Source organism: Taeniopygia guttata, chromosome 2 (genome assembly GCF_048771995.1).
Source record: "Taeniopygia guttata chromosome 2, bTaeGut7.mat, whole genome shotgun sequence".
NCBI classification, from domain to species: domain Eukaryota; kingdom Metazoa; phylum Chordata; class Aves; order Passeriformes; family Estrildidae; genus Taeniopygia; species Taeniopygia guttata.
The window spans coordinates 6548325-6571741 of NC_133026.1; the positions used below are offsets into that span (position 1 = coordinate 6548325).

A 23417-nucleotide genomic window follows, 5' to 3' on the forward strand; every position below is an offset into this window, starting at 1 on the left:
TACTCTGTGCCCACCAGTCCCACCTCACCCCTTTAAGTCTGCAAATCAAGGGCCTATCCCCCTCCTATATTAGCATTATTAGTGTATTAATTAAGTTCTTAACTTCATTTACCTCCTTGGCTTTTGCACCATGCAAAAAAGGATGAGGAAAGAAGAGCAAAGGGCTCCTCTATCCCTGCAGCCTTCAGTGAAGTGGCAAAAATTGCTCATAAACAGCTCAGTTGAACATGATTCCTTCCCCAGTGCACAGCAAGTATCTGTGTCCAAGGCAGAGGATAAGAAACTTTGGGGAAACAAAGTGCCAGGTTTAGAGAGAAACACAAGTTCCTACCCATCATCGGATTTTTCTTTTGGAATTTTTGCAAGATGTGCATGTGCTGTGAGCTGCTGAGCCTCGCATCTACTAGATGGACAAGAAAGTAATTTCTAAGAATGTCAGTGATGTCAGGCATTTTCTTTTTTTAATGTGACCATAAAGTGGCAAAAGCTGTCAGCGGCACTGGCAGTAGCTTAACAAAAAATGTTGACGTTGCCTGGATACTGAGTCCTGCTCCAACCTCGGATTTGCCTGCATGTCTGCATTTGACAGGAGTAACTCCTTGGGATTTTAGGTTTTCTTTAATATTTCGAGATCCGTGCAAATATCTCTCCTTATTCAGATCCTCCTTCTCTCTCCTCCCCCACTTTTCAGCTTTGTAAAATGCAAACTAATTCCTCAACCATAGTAAAGCTGTAAATAAAAAGTCATAAAAATATTTTTTCTAGTCCTTTTTTTTTCTTCCAGGTTAATCTTTTCAGTTACATAAACACTTTATAAAATAGCATGAAAAACGTATATGAGAATCTGTTTATGTGATTAAGACTTGGCTCCTTCTTTCCCAGTGACAGCATTTCATGCTTTGCATTTGCCACTGCTGAGATTTGCTCAGCTGTCTCTCCATGACCTCCAAAGCAAAAGGCAGCAGGATTTAACATTGCTTTTCATGGAGTGCTTACAGTAAATCACTGCTGCTGGGTATCCATGGAGTCTTGGGAAAAAAGAGCATTATTAAGTACCTGCTAATTTTTTTGTTATAGTGGATGGATTCCAGGTTTTCACAGATGGCAAAAATCCAGCTACTCCAAAGAGAAGTGAATTTTTCCCAGTCTTTTCCTTTACTGTTCTGCTCCTAATCTGATCTGTGCTTCAGTGTTTGAAGAAAAGAGTTCTGGATGTCATTTAATGAAGTACTGTAGTGTTTTATTCTTTATGGTAAAGAAATTGGAAGGACTTTGGAGAGCTTCATGCAGAAACAGAAACAGGACCAAAGTGCATATACAAAATACAGCACTAAACTCCTCTTCCTGGCAGCTAGATGACAGAGAATTAAAAAACATCCACTGCAGGCAATTTTTCCAGTCTGGTCCCTGACATGGTTCCCAAGTGAGGAACAAAGCACAGTTATCCTGCTGCCCCACAGCAGCAGATTTCAGCACCCTGCAGGGCTATTTTCCAAAGGAAATTATGTGCTGTTCAGATACTTTCTTTAGTGTAACTTTTTTAATTTATCTAATAATGTCATTTGATTTCAATAGGCAAGCAGGTCTTTTAACAATGCCACCCCAAACATCAGGTCCCCATTCCTGCAGAGCCCTTCTGTACTGGGGAATGACTCAGTTTAGCTATGCTGAAGCAAAGGGCACGCTCTCCTTTCTCTTCCAGTTCTTCATTTTAAAAAATCCATATATTTTAACACTAAACATCATGACTGCATCATATCAAAAGGGTAAATAAAGCTTGAATGCAACAAGAACAGGTACCACAATCTCGTAACTCTTCCCAGCTGATGCCAAGCACAAAGCTGTGTGAACACATGAGGTTCATCTATTCAATGTAATCCGGTTTTCCCTCTCATTATAATAGTAGCAGACATGAGATTTTGGGCATTGTCAACTTCAACAGCTCAGTGGGGAGAAGAAGACACTTTCTTGTTGTAGCACTCCAAATTTTAACATTTAAGCACTGGCAAAAAAATTACTCAGAAAAACTTGACATTGACAAAAAAAAAAACCTGGATGGAAACCTAGAAGCAGAAACAAGCCCTGAAAAATATGTCTCCTCTTCTCAGCTTTAAAACTGGAATGGAGAAAATCATAGGCAGAGGAAAGAAAGGTGGAGATGACTCAACAGGCTCATTTTGTGGTGATGCCTTTTGCTGTTGCCTTCCCCAGTCTGATGTTGCTGGAATCATCAGAGCACTTGGATGTGTTTGAAGATGCAAAAGTCAGTGCATGGAGGCAGTGCCAGGAGGCTCCCACTGAACTTGTGCACAAGAAAAGCCTTCTCCCACTGCACACCTCTTCTTAAATACAAAATGCAATACAGGAACAAAAATGATGGTGTGAGTCCTGATAATCACACTGTCCAATTCTCTTTTCCAAGCACAGGTGAGGCTCCCAGCACAGCCCAGGGCAGCTGGATCCTCTCTGGTCTCTCTTGGCTAAACCAGAGCCAAATTTGGCAAAGCTCTGGCACCGCTGCTGTAGGTCCATGCCCTTCCTGAGTTTGTATCTGGGCTCTCCAGGGAAGCAGCTGCATGCACTGGATATAAGTTTCCCATTCTGCAGCACACATTTTTTTACCCATTCTGCTTTGTAAGCTCCTCCACTGACAATGTTCACTGTCTCCAGATCCCAGCTCTCCAAACAGAGGGGCTGTAGGGACTTTCTGCAGTAGCCACTGTGGCTTCAAACAAAGCTCCAGACACTCTGCCTCAAAGCTCATCCCAAAATGATGGGTGACTTTAACAGCAGCATGACTTCTGGCCAGTCCTCAGCAGTGGCTGGGTTGACTTTAATGGCATTTAATTGCAGTGGCATGCCTTTAATAACAAAACCCATGCCAAGAAACCATGGTTAGAACAAGAGTTGACTTAAGGACAGTTTCCAAAGAGTCTTCAATCCCCTCTTCTCTAACTTGTGGCTTCCTGGGTGCTGCACAACCTCTCCTGGGTCACTGGGGGACTGCAGCCACACACAGCTTCCCCAGCTGCCAGCACAGTCACATATAGTGAGGAACCTTTCCCCAAATGCCACCCTCTGGAAAAGCCACGTGCTCCTCCAACGCCACTTTCTGAGGCTGGGGACAATCCCAAGGCAGCCACCATCCATGAGTGTCTGGTGGGGCTTTCTGCCTTAAAAAAAATCTGAGATTTCAGCTCTCTTCATCATCCCTCAACTCTGTGATTAAATGAAAAAGCAGCACATCAACATGGGGCAGAACCTCCCTGATGACATCTCCCTTGCACAGAAGCTCCACACACCCCCCACACCACCCAAAAATCAGGAGAGCCTTATCTTTCAGGATTTATTTGACAGCATGGATATGTGTGACTATTGCAACATGGAGATATTCCATATAACACACAGAAATACGACACGCTAATCTCCTTATCTGCATTTTCATATTCCAGTATTTTTTACACATTCTTCACTCCAATGGCCTGAATAATGTCAGAGCATAAGTCCTCTTGCTTAAACAAACTCCAAGGGACTGTGGCCCATCACAAAGGAATCCCAAAGGAATGGCTATTTATTATATATATTTATATAGTATATATATATCTAATTTTCTCAATGAAATTGAGAAAGATGTTAAATCTCAGCTTCTTTTTTGGTCTTTGTTTCTACAACAAACAGATAAAAAGAAAAATGTTCTTAGCATCTGCAACAAAGCCCAAATCTGTCACTCCACAGCCGTGGCTTTGACCATTTCTCTAAATTTAAAAAGTCTCTCCCTACCTGTCTTCCCTTGACACTAGAAAGAATTTGCTGATAATTCACCTATTTTTCTGCAGACTGGGCAGACCAACAAAATCTAGAGAACTGTACAAATTGGTTTGCACTAATCCCCACCATTTGTTTGAAAGATTTATGTGAACACCACATACAAGATGTCAGATCAGCAATATTTCTCATTACTTACTATTTATGCCTTTGATTGCATCAGAAGTAAGGGTTCCCTCTGGCTTTTAAAGGACAAACCCCAACACTTAGATCCCCATGTAGGAAACTATTGCTTATTGTTCACCACCTTCACAGGGGGGATGAGCAAATATTGCTGAAATTAGCAAAAAGATTTCTGGTTTTTTGGTTTGGTAGTTTTGGGGTGATTTTTTGTTTGTTTGGTGTTTTTGTTTTGTTTTAAGGAGGTCTTTGCTTTTTTCTTCAGATCAACTGACTTAGACGGCTCAGGGATTTACCATTAATTTCAGGCACCCAAGTTTGGAAATTGTTCCACTGGGTCAGAGACCACTAATGAAATCTTCCCGTGTCACTGTGAAAAAGTCAGAGGCAGTAAATCCAATGTCTTTAAATGCACCTAACACAACAAAATTTGATTTTTATGGAGGTAGAAACACATTTTAACCAGCTTTGCTGCAAGAGGCAATACTTTCTTCTAAAAGATGAAAAAACTCAGCTAACCATGCATTCATTTTTGAGGTTCACTCTCCTGAACAAGTTCAGGCTGGTGCTGCCTTGCTGAGGACTCCTTTGGCAAAAGCCCATTTCTATTAGTTGGGTACTTGTTTCAGCTGCCACTGGTGCTTCTTGTCTTTCAGAAATCCTTAACAAACTCTCCCCTTCTCTACCACACAAAAAGGAGGCAGCACTAATAGAGAAGCTAAACACAGAATAAATCACACAGGCTCCATTTGCCACCTGTAGCTGCTCTTGCTGCTGTATTAAGCTTTAGCTCACGTGAAATTCTTTCACCTTGCCTCCAAAAAGTCTTGACTTTTGTGGAATTTAGATGTCCACTTCTATTTTGCATGGAAAAAAGCCAGTTTTGGCCTCTGGATGCTCAGTGCTCTGGGGCATGTCAGTGTGAAAGAGGAATTGAAGCAAAAGCTTTAGTGCAAACAGCTTCATCCTGTTGGAGCTACAGCTCAGGTTGCCAAGTGCAGTTCTCTCACCATTAAACAGTTTCATGGAAAGACTGAATGTGAAGAGCTTTGGAAACCTTATACTGAGGTTAAGCAAACAAATCTGACACCAGACCTTCTGCCCAGCTCAGGCAGGCAGTGAAGCTGATACATTCACAGTGACCCTGAAATGAAATGCTCTGTACTGCCAAATAATGGTGTTTGTTGAAGAATATTTGATTAATGGCTTACCTCCACACGTGTTCCTCAGCCAGCATTTAATTGCATTGTGGTCCATGCATTTATCAATGCAATTAAATGTCTACCTTGATATGGAGTGTCACATCCTGACCTGAAGGTAATGTTAAACTCTCCTGGGATTAGGAGAGAAGTTGATTTCCTGAACAACTGCTGAAATTACACTTTGTAGGGAGGGATGCTTTTAGTCCCTGATGTTTTAATTGTTTAGAAGGGTTTTTTTTTTGGAAAAAAAGGCAAAAAAACAAATCAACAGCAAGCATAATCAAAAGTTGTTAGCTCAAAACCTAAGCCAAAGCATTTCCAGGCAGGCAAGGCAATCCCAGGCTCTCCACACAAGAAGGAGCAGCAGTGGGATGCCCACAGGAGGGCACCTACGTTTCACAGCGCTGTAGGAGCTGCCAGGGAGGTGCAGTCTGGGCTGGCACAGCGTGGCACTGTCTGGCACAGCTGCTCTTGGCACCACGGGCCCGTGTCACACACCCACATAGGCTCCCAACCCTGCACTCACTCACATTTGGGGCTCAGAGAGCTGTGCAGAGCAGGAGATGCTGCAGGAAGCAAACTACAAAGAAACCCACCACAGCTGCCAACCAAAGTGTGCTTACAGGAAACCCAAGGCAAGCTTCAAAATAATTTAACTAAAGAACTGAGGTGCTTTGATGGTTGATCATCAAAGCCTCTGAGTACTTGTTTCACATATCAACTACACACATTAATATTTTCATCATCTAAGACAAGAGTTTTTTTTTAAGATACAGAAGAATGTTCAAATACTCTGTGAAATGCAAAAGAAAAGGACATAACAGAAAGTTTATATAGAAAAAAATACAAAGCAACAACAAATCAAAACCAAACAATCCACAACCCTTTTTTTGTTTGCTTTATTTTGTTATAAAACTAAAGTAAGAAACTTGGATTTCATGAACACTTGGTGCCCTTTCTAGAATCAGCCTTCCCTGGTGGGAAGGTGCTTGAGATCCATCTTAGAGATGCCAGGCACAGGGACCTCTGTAAGCTCTCTGCTGGCTTTAGGTTTGTCATGTAGCAGTCACCACTGCTGGTTTTAGGAGTGTCATAAACCAGTTAATTTCTGCCATTTGAATCTTGCAGCAATGCTCTGTAGATGCACTGGTTTAGGTGTTCAGCTGGATAACAAATTCTAATACCCAAGCAGACCAAAGGGGCAGCACTGTGTGAGAACACCAGTCACAGATTATTGCCAGAGATGGATAATCAGAGATTATTCTACTGACTAAAATCTTCCCTCCAGAAAGTTTTCTACTCAGGGCATTACTCTCAAAATCACATTCACGACAACATTTTTGCTTACTCCAGCTTCACACTGTACCCCCATGAATCTTCATTTCCCTGTCCCACTTTTTTTCCCACATCCCCACACACCCACTCAGCAGCACAAATCACTCAATACAACCCTGGTGCAGCACAGAGAGGGCAAATCACAAAATGGTGCAAAATTTGGGGAGCATGGACCTCTGGCTAACATGCATGTGAGTGCCTGTGAGTAACAAAATGCTTTTATAAACCTGAATTTGGGTTATTGAGCCCTTTGCACAGTGTTGTCCTTCATTCAGTATGTCCCACACTGTGCCAGGGAAGCTTGTCAGAAGTTTTGATGGATTATCAATCAAATTTATTGAAAGGTTCAGATGGATGGGAATAGATCACAGATCACTGTCCAAAAATTAGACCCAAGACCTGTTTTCTGACATCAGTAGAAGACTTTGTCTGTCATTTTAAACTATGAGCATGACTTCTAGCCTTCTCCAGCTGATGTGTTTATTGTTCTACTCACAGTAAACCTCAAATCAATTAACTCACTGGGCTAGAAAATCCTGAACTAGTAATTTTAAAAAGTGGCATCTTTGTTCTCCTTGTCTTTGACAAAGGCAACATGAGCTCACTGTGGTCAAGGAGAAGGCAGCATGGAAAGATTCAGCTGCACTACACAGATTCAGGAGAACAGGACTTAGATCAGTGACCTAGGTTGGAATTACACAATTCCCACAGCAGTTTCATCTCTGTCAAACTACAAGAACAAAAGACTTCTTCCTAGATCTCCTAATTCAGACTGATATTTATTTCATTTATTATGTCAGTGGGGAAAAAAATCCTAAACCTGGTACCATGCAGAGCTTTATACTTTTTACTCTGCTTTTCCACATTTCCTTCTCCCAGTACCAACCAACCTGCTCCAAAATTTGCTGTACAGATCAAATGGGCTAATGACAACTCCACTGTCAGATGATCACTACACAACTTGAAGGTGCTCCAGCCCCTGAGTGAATCCAAATACATGATCCAGGTTCTCCTTGCCCAGTTTGTGACTCTGCCAGTGACTGCTGGAAGAGAGGAGCTGCTAAAGCAGCTGCTGGAAGCTCAGGGGATGGTTTATAGCAGCTCAGTGAGACACTGCAGTGCCTGCCTGTGATCAATTCCCATATAAATGGGGATGATACCTTCAGCTGGCTTTATGGTCAATGGGACAATGTACATGTGAAAGCAGCAAACAAATCTAGAAAACCTTGCAGGCAAGTAGCAGAGTCTGTGTGAAGTCTATAAAACCCTCTCAGTCAAATCACTGGTTATCAGCAGAGCTCTCCAAGATGTTTTCACAGGCCAAAGGCTGAAAAAGCAAAGGCTCATTTCCACAAAGCCTATAAACTGAGACATGATAGTGATCAGCTCCTTGCCCTACTGACTCTCACAATGCACAGCAATTTACCATCATTTTTATGGGGGTTATTTTATTTTTAAAATCAGACCAAGCTCAGTCATAACTCACACTGACCCAAGAAGGGCTACATAAGAGCTGGCCTGAGCCTGGGATTTAACTGCATTTTACCCATTCTACTACACACACTGTATTCCTCAATCCATGCATTTTTCTGCCTCGTGATCAGGATCTTTCATTACATATTTTTCCAGATCAGAAAACTGATTGAGTGAAAATTTATCATGTTTATTCAGCCCATTTTTGAGGTATTTTCCAAGCACTTTATCTAAGAAGCTGATAACTCATGATATCTGTAAAACTTGGATCTGATATCTTAAGTCATTATTACTCCTCCAGACTCCAAACACATAGCAAAAAAATCTTGGATGCACAATGCTTTTCCAGTGGAATTAGGACAAGCATTCACTTAGAATCAGGAAAAGCAATGCACTTTTAAATGTGTGAACAAACCTACTAAAATAAATAGGATTTCTCCAGCACTTCTAAACAAATACTTGCTTAGGTACCAAATTCTGAAGTGACTGATCAAAATGGAAAATGGACTCACAAATATAATTGATGGTCTTCTCCTACGTATGTTATTGGATTTGTAAAATACAGACAGCTAAATATAAACAGCCCACAACCACAAAAATTTCCCCCACAATTTATTTCCAAATTATTTCCTGTGGTTAGACAGCTTAAGACAGCAAAGCACTCTCCTTAGCTTCACTACTGCTTACACTGCTGCCTGTGTGGGAAAGTCACCTGCACGTCAGCAATGCCCTTCAGACAACTTTTATCAGAAGACACAAAGAGCAGCAGTTCATCAGCCTTTGGAGATGTTCAGACTGCAGTTTCTATTTCCCCTTCATGCCAGCAGCAGTCTCTAAGAGAGCAAATATAAAACTAAGCTCTTGTCCATACATCACAAGAAATAATAATTTGGTTATTATTAAAAAGTGCAGTTATGTTCCACAGCTGAAACCCCAGGAAAGAGATAAAAAATGGGAATGAATGCAGTCACAGCTTTGACCCATACCCTACAAATGAAAGTTAGGGACTGATTTTTTTTTTTTTTTTTTTTTTTTAATGACTGCATAGAGATCATTAGAAATTTGAAGACAATCTGAAAAATCCTTGCCTAGACAGAGATGGGAGGAATATATATAGTATATATAGTGTATATAGTATATACAGTATACTCCCTATGGAGACAAGACAAGTTTTCTCCATATGGAGACAAGACTGGCCATAAGAAACTATAGTGAAAAGGGAAGATAGAAAGTAATCTCCAAATAAACTAAGAACAATCACCATAGGCACGTTTTAAGCTGACAAATCATCTGCTGCAGACAGCAGACATCAGTAACTGGCAGGAGAAATGGTGCTGAACGTGGCTGGTCTTTGGCCATGTGTGCAGCACCAGCTTAGCTGCAGCAGTGCTGACACATTTTGTCTGCAAAATGTCATTTTTCTGCTGTAGATGAGACTAAAATGAACAGTGCTGGTCCCCTTGTCTGCCTCTGAGGGCAAAGCAAGCTTGAAAAAGGATGATTAGATGTCCTTGCACACCATTACTGGAGAATAAAGCAAGATAAACAGCTTTTCACCTTTTCCAGGTTTTATGGGATGACTGTGGAAGAGTCTACATCACCCCTCAAGGTAGACCTGGACCAAGCAGCCCTATCCTTCCCCACTTGCCCTCCTTGTCCTGCATAGGGGTCACAGCCACAAATCAAAGCTGCCTCCTGCCCTTTCCCTCTGCATCCCACCTGCCTGCCCATTCAGAAGGATGGGGAAGAACTCGGGAGAAGAACTGGAAATGGAGGGCCTCAGTGTTCAGTGCAGGCTGGAATTGATGGGTCTTTGCAGTTGTGGTCCAAAGGCTGGGAGGCTCCAAGACCATGGGAGGAATGTATTGATTTAGCAAAAAAAAAAAAAAAAAATCCAAATTCAGATTTCAGCAGCTGTCATGAGGAAGGACACTCCATTGTATGGTGGGAAACATTCCTGAAGAGTAATGATGGGAAATAGCTTGAGGAAAGGGAAGGTGAAATGTCAGTGAAATGCCCAGCAGCCAGCCCTCCACAACAGCCTGTCCTGGGTTAAGCTCACTTCTCTGCAAGCTGTCACCTAAATACCACAAACATGGAGTAAAATCTTGGGAGGCAATGAACTTCAGTTGAATGCCTGAAGAAACATTTCAGCAGAGATCAGCCCCAATCCAAACGCTGTCAAGGTATCAGAGCACAATCTGGCAGCAGTGTGGCAGGGATTTCCCAATTTCTTCCCTGGGTTACTGCAAATGAGAGCTACTTGCTCCATCTATGGGTAAAAGTCAGTACAGTCATAGGTTTTTCTCACAGAGGGCATCACCTAACCACGAGATGTTCTACAAGAAAATAAATTATTAGAATGAATAAGGTAAATGACAACAATTCTGCCTTGCTTCTCACAGTCTTTTGAAAAAAATACCATCTGGACCATTATTATGGAAGCACCAGGAGTCCTCATTATGGATTACTTTAGGCACCAGAGTTAATTGTATTGAATACCAGAGAGAGGAAAAAGTATTAAGAGGAGGCAGAACACTAAAACTTAATATTGAAAAACATTTCCTTCTCAAGTGCAGTGAAAACTCACTGTGACTCAAATGTGCCCACCAGCATCAAGGTGTTTCAAAGCTGGGAAATTTTCAATTCAATGTTCCATAAGCAACTTTAAATTCTGAGCTAAATTTATCTTTTGATCCCATGCACCACAAGCCAAAACTTTAGGTCAATGGAAACCTATTAATTGATTTCCTTTGCTGGTAAAACTGACAACATCATTAATGTGTCATGAGTATTGCTGGTACTTGAACCAATTGTTTCAGAAGGAGAAGCAGCACTGGAAAATGCTCTGATGTCCTTCAAAAGAGGCACTCACACCCACCAAAAAAGGTACATTTTAATGACTTAAATTTCACACAACCATCTACTTCTAATAAAATATTTTGGGTACCTGAGTTTAGCCTATCTGCAGGGGTAGCTCCCTGATTTCCATTCAGTAAAAGAAAGCTGTTCTCATTTATTTGTACATGTTTTGGCTGTGCAGGGAGAGCTCATGCAAGAAAAGTGTCATCTGCATTGTGCTTCTTCCCAGGGCAGGTCATCCTCCTGTGTTTACTTTGGATCACCCCAGCTTGCTTTACTGAGAAGTGTCACTGCTTTCTCCTGGCATTACACCTCTCACACAAGTGACACACATGGGAAATGCCTCCCCACTGCAGCCAGGACTCAACCATCTCTTGGAGCAGCAGGTCCCAACTTGTGCCTCATGAGAGCAGTTCCTGCAGTTTTGAGCTGGCCTAAAACAAACTGGGAAGCAGTTCCATAATGCCAATTTTGAAATTACTTTTTGCAGCCCCTCAAACTTCAACTTGCACCTCTTCACTCACCTTTTCTTCCTGTTGTCCCTGAAAAAAATCTGTGAAATCAGTGTCAGCTCGGTGGAAGCCTACTGCAAGCTACAGGTCACACTAATGCACTTAAATCCAATTAAAATGTAATTATTTTAATATTCCATGGCTGCTCATGTGCCCACGCTGCTGCAGGTGGTACTGAGCTGTACATCCTCAATTGTGCAGGATATTTTCCCATTCTTAAATACGTTATTCCAGAGGTGCTACCACTGTTGCTGAGGGGCTCAGCCTTGTCCAGCATTGGGGTCCTTCTTGGAGTCATCTGGCACTGGCTCTGTTGGACACAGGGGAAGCTTCCAGAAGCCACTCCTGTAGTTCCCCCCCAGTACCAAAACCTGGCCACACAAATCCAGTGCAGTTACCAACGTTATTCTCATACTGGATCCAAAACATAGCACTGTACCAGGCACTAGAAGGAAAATTAACTCTATCCCAGCATGGTAACCATCCCTTATTCTCTGCTTTGACATCACACCCAGTTCCAACATTTTCCACTGCATCCCAATTAATCACAACCACCTTTGTGATTCATTGGGTTTGATACACTCACACAGTGTTGGATTGTTGCAGGCTGAAGCCAGCTCTGGGTCCAGGTGCTGGAGCCAATCTCCACTTGCAGAAAGCACCTGGCTCTGGGAGGTGTAAGGTGGGCAGCACTCAGGGGATGATTTACCAAGCATCACTGTACAGGCAATATCACTAGAAAGTCCTTCTGCACCACCTCAAAGCCAGGCTTAATTCACCCCCACTCCATATGCAGTTTCACCCCATAGCCTCATATTCATATTCACCTCAAAGCCAGGCTTAATTCACCCCCAATCCATATTCAGCTTTCAGCTGTCAATCTAACAGTGCAAAGAAATTCTCAAACAAAAAAGAAATGAAAAATTCAATCAGTTTGAAGATTAAATTTCAGAGCACTTGTACAGAAACCCAGCACGCAAAGAGCTGCCTTGGATTTTTCTGCAGTGAACTTCTCAAAGGGAAGGGGCTGCCCCAGTGGCCAAGCACACACCTCACCCAAAAACATCACTGCAGAGCCTCTCTCATGGGGGCCTAAGGTGGATTTTTTGCAAAGGTGGGAGGCTGAATGTGAAGCCCCAACCAGCAGGTTACTGCCTTTACTTATGAACTACCTGAAGTGGCTGGCAGCCAAGTACATGTTGTGGGAAGGTATTATTTTTTTCTGTCAAGCCAAATCTTTTGTCAGATCAGAGCTGTGGGGTTATGACCAAATACTGACCAAAGGGAAGAGGCACAAAGATGAGCCCTTGGATATTGCTGAAACTCTCTCCAGTGAGAAAATACTGAACATGAGCAAAACGTTTAAACTCCCAGCTTGAAGTGGAAAATATTTTAAGTTTCACATCTGCAAATCACTTTGTTTTAACCTTGTCCTACCCTAGCCCTTCCTAAACTGTGTATATTCAAAAGGCAAAATAATTTAGCTGGGAAAAGAGCAACTACATGGGAAAGCAAGTGCTGCGAATACCACACATAATCTTTAAGATGAAAACAAGCTCGGAAGAAGTTGCTTCCAAGAAAAACAAGGAATATGCAGAGTAACAGGTTAGTCTATGTTTTGAACAATGTGTGGGAGAAGGAAGTGGATGGAAGACAGAGTATGTTATTTAAAACAAAGACTGCACCTACTTTCCCCCACATACTGCTCATGATGACAGGAAAGGAGTGCAGCACAGACTCCTTTCAGATAAAGTGAGGGACAAAAACAAACCCCAGGTCCCTGTGAACTTTTATCTGATGCTTTTTTTTTTTTTTTAAATTGCTGATTGCCTGGATAAAACACAGATTTGCCATAAACCTAAAGGGAGGACTCCAGTGCAGAGTTTCTCACAAGAGCCACTGGGAGGGACATCTGCAGATTTCTGGTCTGATCCCTGCTCAAAACAACTTTAAACTGGGGTGCTCAGTCCAGTCAATTTATTAAAATCTGCCATGGCAGCAATTTCATAGCCCCTCTGGAGCCCTGCTGCCACACCAGCCCTTCCAAGAACATTTTCCTACATGTTCCTGGCATTTCCCTCACTGACTCCTGCACTTTCTCTGGGCATCCCTGAAGGGCCTGGCACTGTCTTGTCCTAACCCCATTAGGAAACTGAAGAGAGCACAAGGTCTTCTCCTCCTTTTCCTTCCTCCTCCTGCCCCACGGGCTGCAGCCCCAGTGCAATGGCCCCATGCTGGACCAGTATGTCCCCATCTTTCTTGTACTGGGGAGCCCACAGCTGGACCCAGCACTGCTGATGTGTCTCACTGCTGCCAAGCAGAGGGGGAGGATGACCTCCCTTGACCTGCTGGTAATCCTCAGGGTGCAGTCTTAATTAATTAAGGTTAATTTTAATTTTAACACATTTAATCCAGCACCAGCAGGGATGTAAAGGCAGGCAAACACAGCAAGTCCAGCTGAACTCAATGCACTCTCAGTCAGAGAACTGATAAAACAACCTGAGTCACATTCACTTTTAACACAGGCATCCCAAGCTGTTTGAGAAAATGGGATTTTAATCACATAGGTTGTGACGATTTTGAGCAGTGAAGCACTTAAGCACCTTCAGAAATGTGGAGCCACGTGATGGTTTAGCTTTTCTCAGAGCTCTTCAGCACAGCACCTCTGCAAAAGTCTGAGGTATCTGGTCTGAGGAGTGTCTGACAAGTCTTGTCTTTCAGGAAATGCTGTTCAAGCCACAGAGACTTTATTTTTAGTAGCACATAACCAATTACTTTACTCTTCTGTAGTACATAGGGTTACTCTGTTTGCAAAGTAGCAGAATGCAGAAGTATTGCTTTTAAAAATATAGTAATACAGCAGAAATGCTAACCCATAAGTTTCCAGAAGTCCTGAAAGGGTTTTGCTAAATAAAATCCTATCAAAGTTAATTAAATATAGTAAACTCTAAGAGTGTAATTCATTGCTGCCCCCTGTTTAGCACATTCTGGATAAAATCTAATTTAATGTGGTATTGAAGGGCAGGTGTCTGCATTAGACTCGCTGTAAGAGAATGAAATGCTGTGAAAGCATTTAAGATAAGAAATGTTCTGTTTTGCAAAAAGCTGTGGGAAGAGAAGAGTTATCAATTTAAACACCAATTAACATCAGCACACCCTTTCCAGGAGGCTGTCTCTCTTGCCTTAAGAACAAAAGACCACGAGCACCCAAGCCCAGTGCAATTCCTGCCAGGCTCCCACAGCAGCAGGGTCATGGATATTTTCTGTTAGCTCAGATATAGCATGGCCCCATTCCAAGCCTGTTCCTGAGGCAGGGGTGTGACCTTATCAAAAGGATTTTGCTGACTCCTGGAAGAGTCCCTTATTTAATATTCTGTTGTACCTAGCTAGGACTTAAATAGTGCTGGCTGCTCAGATAAGTTGATGACAAAGTCCCAGGATGGCTTTGCTCTGCAGTCTAAATTGCTGCTACTCGTGCAGCAGAGCCCTTCTCTGCATACTACATCAGCAGAATACTGCCAATATTTAAAGGCCATATTTCAACCTATTTGGATAAGCAAGAAGAACTTACATGGATTTTAATTATTGTGAAGTTTTAACAAGAGGGGAGTGTAAAAAGCATACTTGAACTTCAAGCGGGGATGAAGAAATGTCCTTGAATAGACATTTAGAGCCTTCTCTGAGTCCTCCAGAAACACTAACTCCTATTTTCAATCTCCTGATGGTGTTTTAGAGAGAAGCAAGGAGAGGAAAAGATACCATTTCAATTAACCTTCAGCAACACTTCTGATAAACAAAGAGAAAAATCCTGTATGGGTTTGTATTGCTGTGTTCTTGTGCACAAATCATTATGAAATAACTTGTTCTGATTAAAGCCAATGATTTTTAAATGAATTCTCATAAAGAAAAACAAGAAGGTCCCTCTCTACTATTTAAAATCACTGAAAATTATCAGTGCATTGCAGGAAACACATAGCCCAACACAGGTATATGAATGACCAATTCTGTACCTACATTGTCACAGAAGATTTGCCAACAATTTTTCATTATTTCTTCTGTTTACAGACAGCAAACTCACTGTGGTCTCACAATCCAGCAACATATTACTCCTCTCTTTCCCCTATAACTCTGCTTCTTTCCCACAGCCACCAAACCCTCATGCAGACAGGTTTGGTTTGTTGACCAGCACTGGGAAACTTCGTCCAGTAAGAAAGTTTTGAAATTGAAGCACGTCCTCAATCCTGCTCATTTCTGAGTTCTAGCAGTGTGTTAATGGCACCCCTGCTGAAGAGCTAAAATCTTTGCCCAGTATAAAGCTGTATATAGCAAGTTCTCTGAGCCAAGGAGGTTTGCTCTGCCTTTCATATTCTCACAGAGGAGCTCAAATATCCCCATAAGGGTCATTTGACTGGAAATAAATAAAATTTATTTCCATACAGCAAAGGTCGCTTGCCCTTCATACAATAGAGCAAATAAATACCAATTAAAGAACACAGCTGAAATTCCCTTTGGGGTCTACAGAACCTGTAACTTCTGAGTGACATCATGTCCCCTCCACCACACATCCCATGAACATCTTCAGCTGTTCTCAAGTCCTCGCACTGACATCCAACCGGCCTCGCTGAAACCACCCAGAAAACTCCCAAACGTGGACAAAGGATTTCTAAACAAAGCACAGGAGTGTGATTTCCATCCTCAGCCCTGTATAGGTGCCCCTGAGGTGTCCATGGCCCTGCAGAAGTCACATCTGCTGGCCAGCATGTCAGAAACCCACACCACACGGTCAGTGAAAGAGAGAATGAACAATTAGCACATGCCTCATCTGCACTTACTTCACTACCGCAGGTAAAGAATGGGCCAAGCCCAGAGGTACCGTGTATCTTCCTGAAATAACATGAGCAATTTCTTACTTTTTCTTGATCTGGAGAAAAACTTGATGCCCCCAGGAGAGGTAGACGGGTTAGAATTGGGGGAAGACTCTTTGGAGGAGGACCTGAAGATCCCACTGAAGCTCATTCGGCGGGGGGAGCGTGGGGGAGACTCCTGGTAGGGGAAGGGGAACACTGTTTTGGGTGAGCCAGGACTGTGTTTGGATCTCACAGGGGCAGAAACGGGGCTGGAAGGTCGGTTCTGGAGCCCCTTTGAGAAAAGGCCTTTGGAAGGGCTGCCGGCTGAGTAGCTTTCGTCCACCTGAGGAAGAGACAAGAAGGAAGAAAAAAATTTCCATTAATTCAGTTCAGTTCAGGATCTCTGAACTTGTTTCAACAGAGCCAACTCCTGTTTGTTGTGGGGGTGGATTAGCCAGAGCTCACCTTCCCCAGCACCTGCCTCCACTGACACACAGGTGTGTGTGTGCCACCTCTCTGGCCTCACGCTGCCCTTTGCTTCTAAAGACACCCTCAATTTCACAAAAACATTTCAAGGTGTGCACACATTTTATTATCACACATATAACACAGGAATTTGTCTAATGCTTTTATCTGTCACCTACCCCTCTTCCTTCTTTGGACAAATGAAAGATGACTGGCAATGAATTCATTTAGTGATCGTGGTTAAGGAAACACAGCGCCCCAAAGTATTCCCCATGAATTTAAGCACCCACCCGCAGTTCTTAAATCTCCATCCCATGATGTGATTCAGCACAGCACACAAGTCCCAAAGTGCCTGACAGGCCTCTATGATGCTGGCCACAGCTACAACTGTGGGATTGCAACTCCAATGTCTGACAAAAATAGAGGAACCATTTTAGAGTGATGATGATGCCTCCTGCTGATTACCTGATCTTGGGTATGACCTTTCTAACAGCTGGATGCCTTCTGGGACCTGGGCTGCCTTTCCAGCAGTGTAAATATGTGTGCACAGTACAGCTCTGCACTGTGCAGGCTCTCCCAGTGAGGGGGAGAAAAGAACCCAGAAAAACAAACAACAACAAAAAAAAGGAACTAAGATTAAATTCTCCTCCCCATACAATTAACAGAAGCTGACCCAAAATCTCTGTGGGATTTGCACGTGCCTGGGCTATATGGAGAGTTGATTTCCTTCTGGAAGCACAAAGTAGTTCTGTGGGTATAAGGCTGCTGTTTTAGCTGGGGGCATTTCTCATGAATGAAGGGCTCTGTTCCTGGCAGAAGGCAGCAGTGGGTTTCAGTCACCAGGGAATGTTAAGCCAAGGCCAAGGTGGATGTGCCCACAGCCCCCTGCATGCCTGCTCCTCTCTGCCCAATTACTCAACACTGACCAGGAGGGATGAGCAGCCAGCAACTCCTCCTGTGAGGATGCCTCCTGATGTGTGCCAGTCCAGTTAGGGAAGGGCATTCCTGCCATGGGAGTCATTTTAGGGAAAAATAGCTTCTTTCATAAAGATGATTTAGATGAAAGGAAACCTCATAGGCACATATGCTCTCCTTTGTGTTAGTGAAGGGCTTGCTTGTATGAACTCAACCAAAAAGGGTCAGCAAAGTTTAAAACCCATGCAAATAACTCTCTTTTCAAAATAATGTTTATTCACTGCTCCAAAACACCTGTAGAAATATGTACAAGCAGCATAATGGCCAAATAGCTGCTCCCTCCATAACCCAGGGTCCCCCTTCTTGTAGACCTGTGTCCTGCACACACACTTTGGACCAGCTCCTCTTTCCACTTGGGATGGGACAGAGCTGGAGCAGGTCCTGATGTGTGGAACTGCAGAAAGGCCTGCAGAGATTACAGTCTCCCTTTTGGGAAGGTTTCTAACCTTAAGGGCGAGTGGCACCTTGTCTGGGAGATGGACACAAATAGCGTGGGTCACTGAGAGGGGCACAGACTTGTGCCAGCACAGCCCAGGTTAGATGATGAATTCTCTTTGTGTTCCTTTGCATAGCACAGAGATGTCTGACAAGAGACAGAACAACTTTTTTTTTTGTAACTGCATTCCTGTTTTTGACAGTGTGGACAAAAATGTCTCAAACATATACCTGTCCTTTTACAGATGAATTAGGGGAGCAGTTTCCCTCAAGGGGAAATTTTTGAAGAAGATAAATGAATTCTAACTGAAGCAACAGCAACTACCAAAAGCAACAACACTCTGGACAGTCTCCACAAGAGAAGAAAAAAGCAGTGTTTCATGCTTAATGCAGTTGCCTGAGGCTCAGGTCTGCCTCCTAGCTCTGTCACGGATTCTATGTGCAATCTTGAAAACTCATTCCAAACTACAAACCTATTCTGCCATGAGGACTGTACCTCTTTATTCCCACTCTAAGTCCTCCAGCACTCAGACTGTCTCCCAGTGAGTATTTATCAAGAATAACAGGGCACAGTCCCTCAATTGAGACTAGGAATAATAACCATGCTATAGGAAATTAATAAACAAATTGCACTTTTGTCATGGGTAAAACAGTCCCAAAGTGATAGCTTTCTCATAAAAGCTCATTAACTATTATAAAAAAATATAATTTGTAAATCATCTGAGACTACTTATTCCTTGTTCTCTTCACAACTATACAGTTCAAGAAACAACCAAGTAGCACAATGGCACCTCTTACTGCATTGCAATTTAAATAGGTCTGCTGCCAAATCTACTGCCTGAAAGTGAGGAGTAAGAACATTTTCTAGCTTATTTTAATCATGATACAAATCTGCCATTGCTACTGTAGTTTAGGTGTGTTTCCAGGATGGTAAGTTCATTATATTTTTTCCTAAAGTGACAAGCTATGACATTTGTAAAGCCAAGGACTTCATGTTAACTTTTTTTGCATGCTTGTTTGGTTAAAATGACACACTGATAGGAGACACTTCAAAACAATTGCTGTGTCCTTACACACTAAAGCAATTTTAGAGATGTAAAATGCCAAACAGCAATTTGTAAAAAAGGTCAGTATTCCCTTGTACATGCAAGCCAGATACAAAAGCAAATTGTTCTCAAATTCTGAGCAGAAGCAGCAGGGTGTTTTTATTTACTGCAATCACAACCAGTTCCTTCTCTCCATCGTGCCAGGCAGATGAATTAATTAATTGCCAGAGCACCAAGGACACACTGCTAAATACACATGTGCATGCAATCAAATTAAAGGAAATTACTGCATTGAATTCTTCCCCAGCCTGTTAATTACACGCAGGTTACACCCACTATCACGGTAGGTAAACACTTGTGATTTTGCCTGGGGAATTACAACAGGGTTGCTTGCTTAGAATACTATTTGTGGCTGATGGATTGCAAGTTTTAAAAGATTATTAGGTACTTCTGCAAGTAAAATCAGCAGCAACAGTTATCACAGCATATCCAAAAGTCACAAGGCAATGCTCATTTTCATACTTCAGCTGGGAATGCAGAAGAGTCTTTGCTGTGGAATAAAACCCATCAGCCCATGCAGACTTGGTGTGACAACTCTGGCAGTGATGCTAGAGGCAGGTTACACAGCTAGATCATTCATCAGCCTGTTTTTCATGCTTTTTGGACTCATTCCCTAAAGCTATGATAGGCAGGTGGGCTGAAAACTCCCACATGTGCTTTGGAAAGATAACTATACCCCCAGCTGAGCTTTAGTAGCAAAATAAAAGTATTACACCCTGATTTCTTGCATTAGTAAGCACTGTGAATCACTTTTTGTTGGTCCAGGAGAAGCTGTAAAGAGAGAATAGGTAGAAATATGAAACACACCTAAAACCAGTATAAATGCATGTGGGGCTATGGCTCATTTTATCCCAAACAGACAACTGGCCTCTTGGAGATAAGGAATCCAAACACACAATGCAAGTACAATGCTAACCAATGCACAAATAACATTGAATAAAAAAATTGAAAATTTTTTTCAAAGACTGTTCAGCTATTAAAAACAAACAAACAAACAAACCCCAAACAAACTTCCCCCTCAAAAAACTCAACAGAACAAACCAACCAACCAAAAAAAAAAAAACCCCAAGAAACAACCAACCATCTGACAACAAAATATTTCCTGTGTTGCCTTTGTGCAAAGCATAAATGGGATCTTTGAGCTCTCTGCCCAACACTGGACTCCCTAAATCTTAAAACTGGTTATGCTGGAGAGAAATGTCAGCCCCTGACCTTATGCCTGTAGAGAACAGTGGAGCTGGAATAGGGCTAAATAAGCATCCTGGTGCTAGTGCCAGTGTAACCCTACCCTCAGCCTGCAGCAATGTGCTCCCCAAGGGAGCTGAAGCAACAGAGCAGAGCCCTGTTCTGCATCAGATGTGCTGGTTCTAGTGACCAACTGCACTTGTTCAAGGCTAAACTGGTTATCTCACACAGCACTGAGAAAATAATCTCCTAAAATGCTCTAAATTGTTACCAGTTTTCATGCTTTGCAGCACGAAAGGATCCCCAGTTGGGGACCAGGGAGAGATTTTGCCCAGTTGTACACACAAAGTGACCACAGGCATGTTTTGAAAATACATCCAGAACTATCCACTGTTGAAAACATGAGACATGTCTTATAGTGTTTGGCATCTAGCAGACTTAGCATTCCATTTTTTGAGTGAAACATAAAGTGATGGTGGGGCACTCGCCCCAAGTCAAGCAGTTCTGGAGGATTTCACTACAAGAAATAAGAGTATGAAACTTTCCCCTGTCATTTCACCTGGATGATGGAATTTTTCTCTCTTGCTAATCTCTTCTTCCTTTCTCCTAGCCTAGAGTTTGGCTCTGCAACAGGATTGTGCCCAAACTCTTCATCTTCAGTCCAAGAGAACACTCCCTGACCTCTTTTACTTGTTGCTGTGCTTAACATACATCAAATGAACAAACTTGTATCTTGTGCTGTTAAGAATTATCCACCCTGAAGGTCATCCAGGTCTTCCTGTATAAGCTCCCCGCCTCTGATTAAAAAAAAAAAAACACCTTCCTTTGCATCTTCACCAAATTTGGTTGCTGCGCCTCTATTTTTTGTCTCAGCTTTACTGGCAAAGACCCCGGAGTGATGTTGGGGAAATCCCAGCAGTTCTGTCCCTTCATCCAGCATTCATCCTTTCAATACCAATCTTTTCCTTCCTGGCTTGCAATTCTTCATCTTATTTCACAAAAAATATTGAACTACACTATACTTACTCACTACCATATGATAATCCCCAGTGCAATGGGCTAAAATAGCAAACTACTCATATTTCACCACAAATTGGTCTCTTGTCATCCTCACACCACCCATCTCAGCCCTGTCACAGGCAGAAATTTTCCCAACATTGTCATTTTTGTTCCTTTGCTTTATATTAGAAAACTGATCACTCTTTTTTTTTGCCTGATAAAGTCCTCTCTAAGAAGAAATTTCTGGTCCCAACCTAGAATTTAAGGAGCACTAAACTTCAGGGGAGAGAAGTGTCCTGCCAAAGCTGCATGCCCAGAAAAATGAATGAGCTCTGCTGAGAAGACCCTGACCATGGATAGGCAGAGACTGTGTTGGAAATCCAGGCACTGCCTGTGCCCAGCACCTCTTCACAGCCACCCCCCTGCTCTCCTGCCAAGGGTGCTCCAGCAACAGATCCCTGACTGAGCACAAAGCCTTTCCCAGAGGATGCTCTCTCTGAGAAATCTCTGGCTCTGGCTCAGTTTGTGGTGAATTTAGCTTCATTTCTCAAAACAAGCTGAAAAAAAATTCTGTCAAATACAAATGGGCTCAATCTAAACATTTTCAAAATGCTTCTGAATTTAAGTGAAAATTATAAAATACTCCAAAGCTCTGTTCCCTTTTTCTCCAGCCCTGAACAGTGAGGACATTTATGGAGCACTATGGAGTTCTGTTTAATTTTACAACAGTGAGTTACTTGAACTTTATTTTGCCTCTTCACTTAAATTTTTTTTTTTAAGGCAAGGACCAGGAAAGGAATTGCCTCCCACGATCCTTGACAGGGACAGTAAACACAATTAGAGACAATACACCAGATAGATGTCTGCACTTGTTTCCTGCCTTTCCACTGAATCCCAGCAAAAAAAGGCCTTTGATAAAGTTAATTGGATGATTCTCTCATTCTGCTGGAATAAAAGAGCTCACAGAGACACAAGAGCTGACTTCATTAGACTGAAAGGTAATGAAGGACTTGCTCTCCCAGTGTCACATTCAGCACCGCTGGTCCCCTTCATTCTGCATCAGCTGTACGAATTGAGATGGCACCGTGTTTTACAGGTCAGAGATGTCACTTCCCAAAACTAAAGAACAATGACACTTTCCCAGATTAAAATACAATGGGATGAGGCTGGCTGCTCTGGCAGGCTCTGAGAGCTCTGCACTGCTGCACACATGGTCAGGGGAAGGCTTCCAGCAGTGAGCAGGGCTGCTCAAAAACAGAGAGCAGGCATTAGGAAAGGGAAGAGCAGGGCTGCTCCCTGTCCAGTTCCTAATCCCTAAGTACATTTATTTCAAAGCAGAGGATGGGGAAGAGCTGTGCACATCACTGTGCAGTGGTTTTTGCACTTGCCCTTTACCTGAAGCTCCCTACAACAACTGCAGGTGCCCTATGACTTGCTCCCCATCTTCACTGCTCATTAAAAATGGTCAATTAAAAGTAAATCCAAAGGAGATTTATTTGCCAGTGAATGAGGAAGGAGACGCTGAATTGTTTTTTTCTTCTTCTCCTCCCTTATCCAGGGGTTGGTCATGCCTTTCCTATGAGTCACTGGACAAAAAAACCCAATTCTGTGACCAGTAGCAGAACAAAACACTGCTTGGAATCTTTCAATATTGGAGTCACTCCTGCAATGGTCTGATTCTAGTTCACCAACACTTCCCTGCATTGCTGATAGCAGAACAGTGAGTTAGTGCTAAACAGTCAGAACAAAACCTCTACTTTCACTCTATTCCTTCCTTTGTACATTGTACATTTGTTCATTGAACCCAAACTAATCCTTTAACCACTGAGTCACATCTAGAATCCACAAATAGCTGATTACCTACAGCTATTCTCAAAATCTAACCCAGGCTTCATGAAAGACTTCCCCAAAAGTCTGCATTAGATGCTCCTAGGTGTAACTGATCACAAGTTGGCCAAATGGAGATGGGCTGTTTGTTTGCAAAATGTGTTTTAAGTGAATAATGTCATTCTGCATGAGTCTCTTGCTCAGAATTTACCACTCTCTGCCCTTTCATTTTTGTATGAACCATAAATT

At 42.5% G+C, this 23417-nt stretch overlaps 1 protein-coding gene and 1 long non-coding RNA gene across 5 annotated transcripts in view; both read right to left on the reverse strand.

Annotated features, from left to right (window-relative positions):
* Positions 1 to 23417, reverse strand: part of PRKAG2 (protein kinase AMP-activated non-catalytic subunit gamma 2) — a 212164-nt gene that overhangs the window by 120103 nt on the left and 68644 nt on the right. For 3 of the 4 annotated variants that reach the window (XM_030264232.4, XM_012571382.5, XM_041714343.2), the window contains exon 3: positions 16240 to 16519. In XM_030264232.4, the coding sequence (XP_030120092.4) occupies positions 16240 to 16519 (280 nt within the window). Of the gene's footprint in view, positions 1 to 16161; positions 16520 to 23417 lie in introns of those variants that run through there. The other variant, XM_030264234.4, reaches the window with a different exon arrangement.
* LOC140682570 (uncharacterized) lies at positions 452 to 16155 on the reverse strand. The gene is made up of 2 exons (XR_012054414.1): positions 12157 to 16155; positions 452 to 12086 (listed from the first exon to the last, which is right to left on the reverse strand). It is a non-coding gene; the product is annotated as an uncharacterized lncRNA (long non-coding RNA).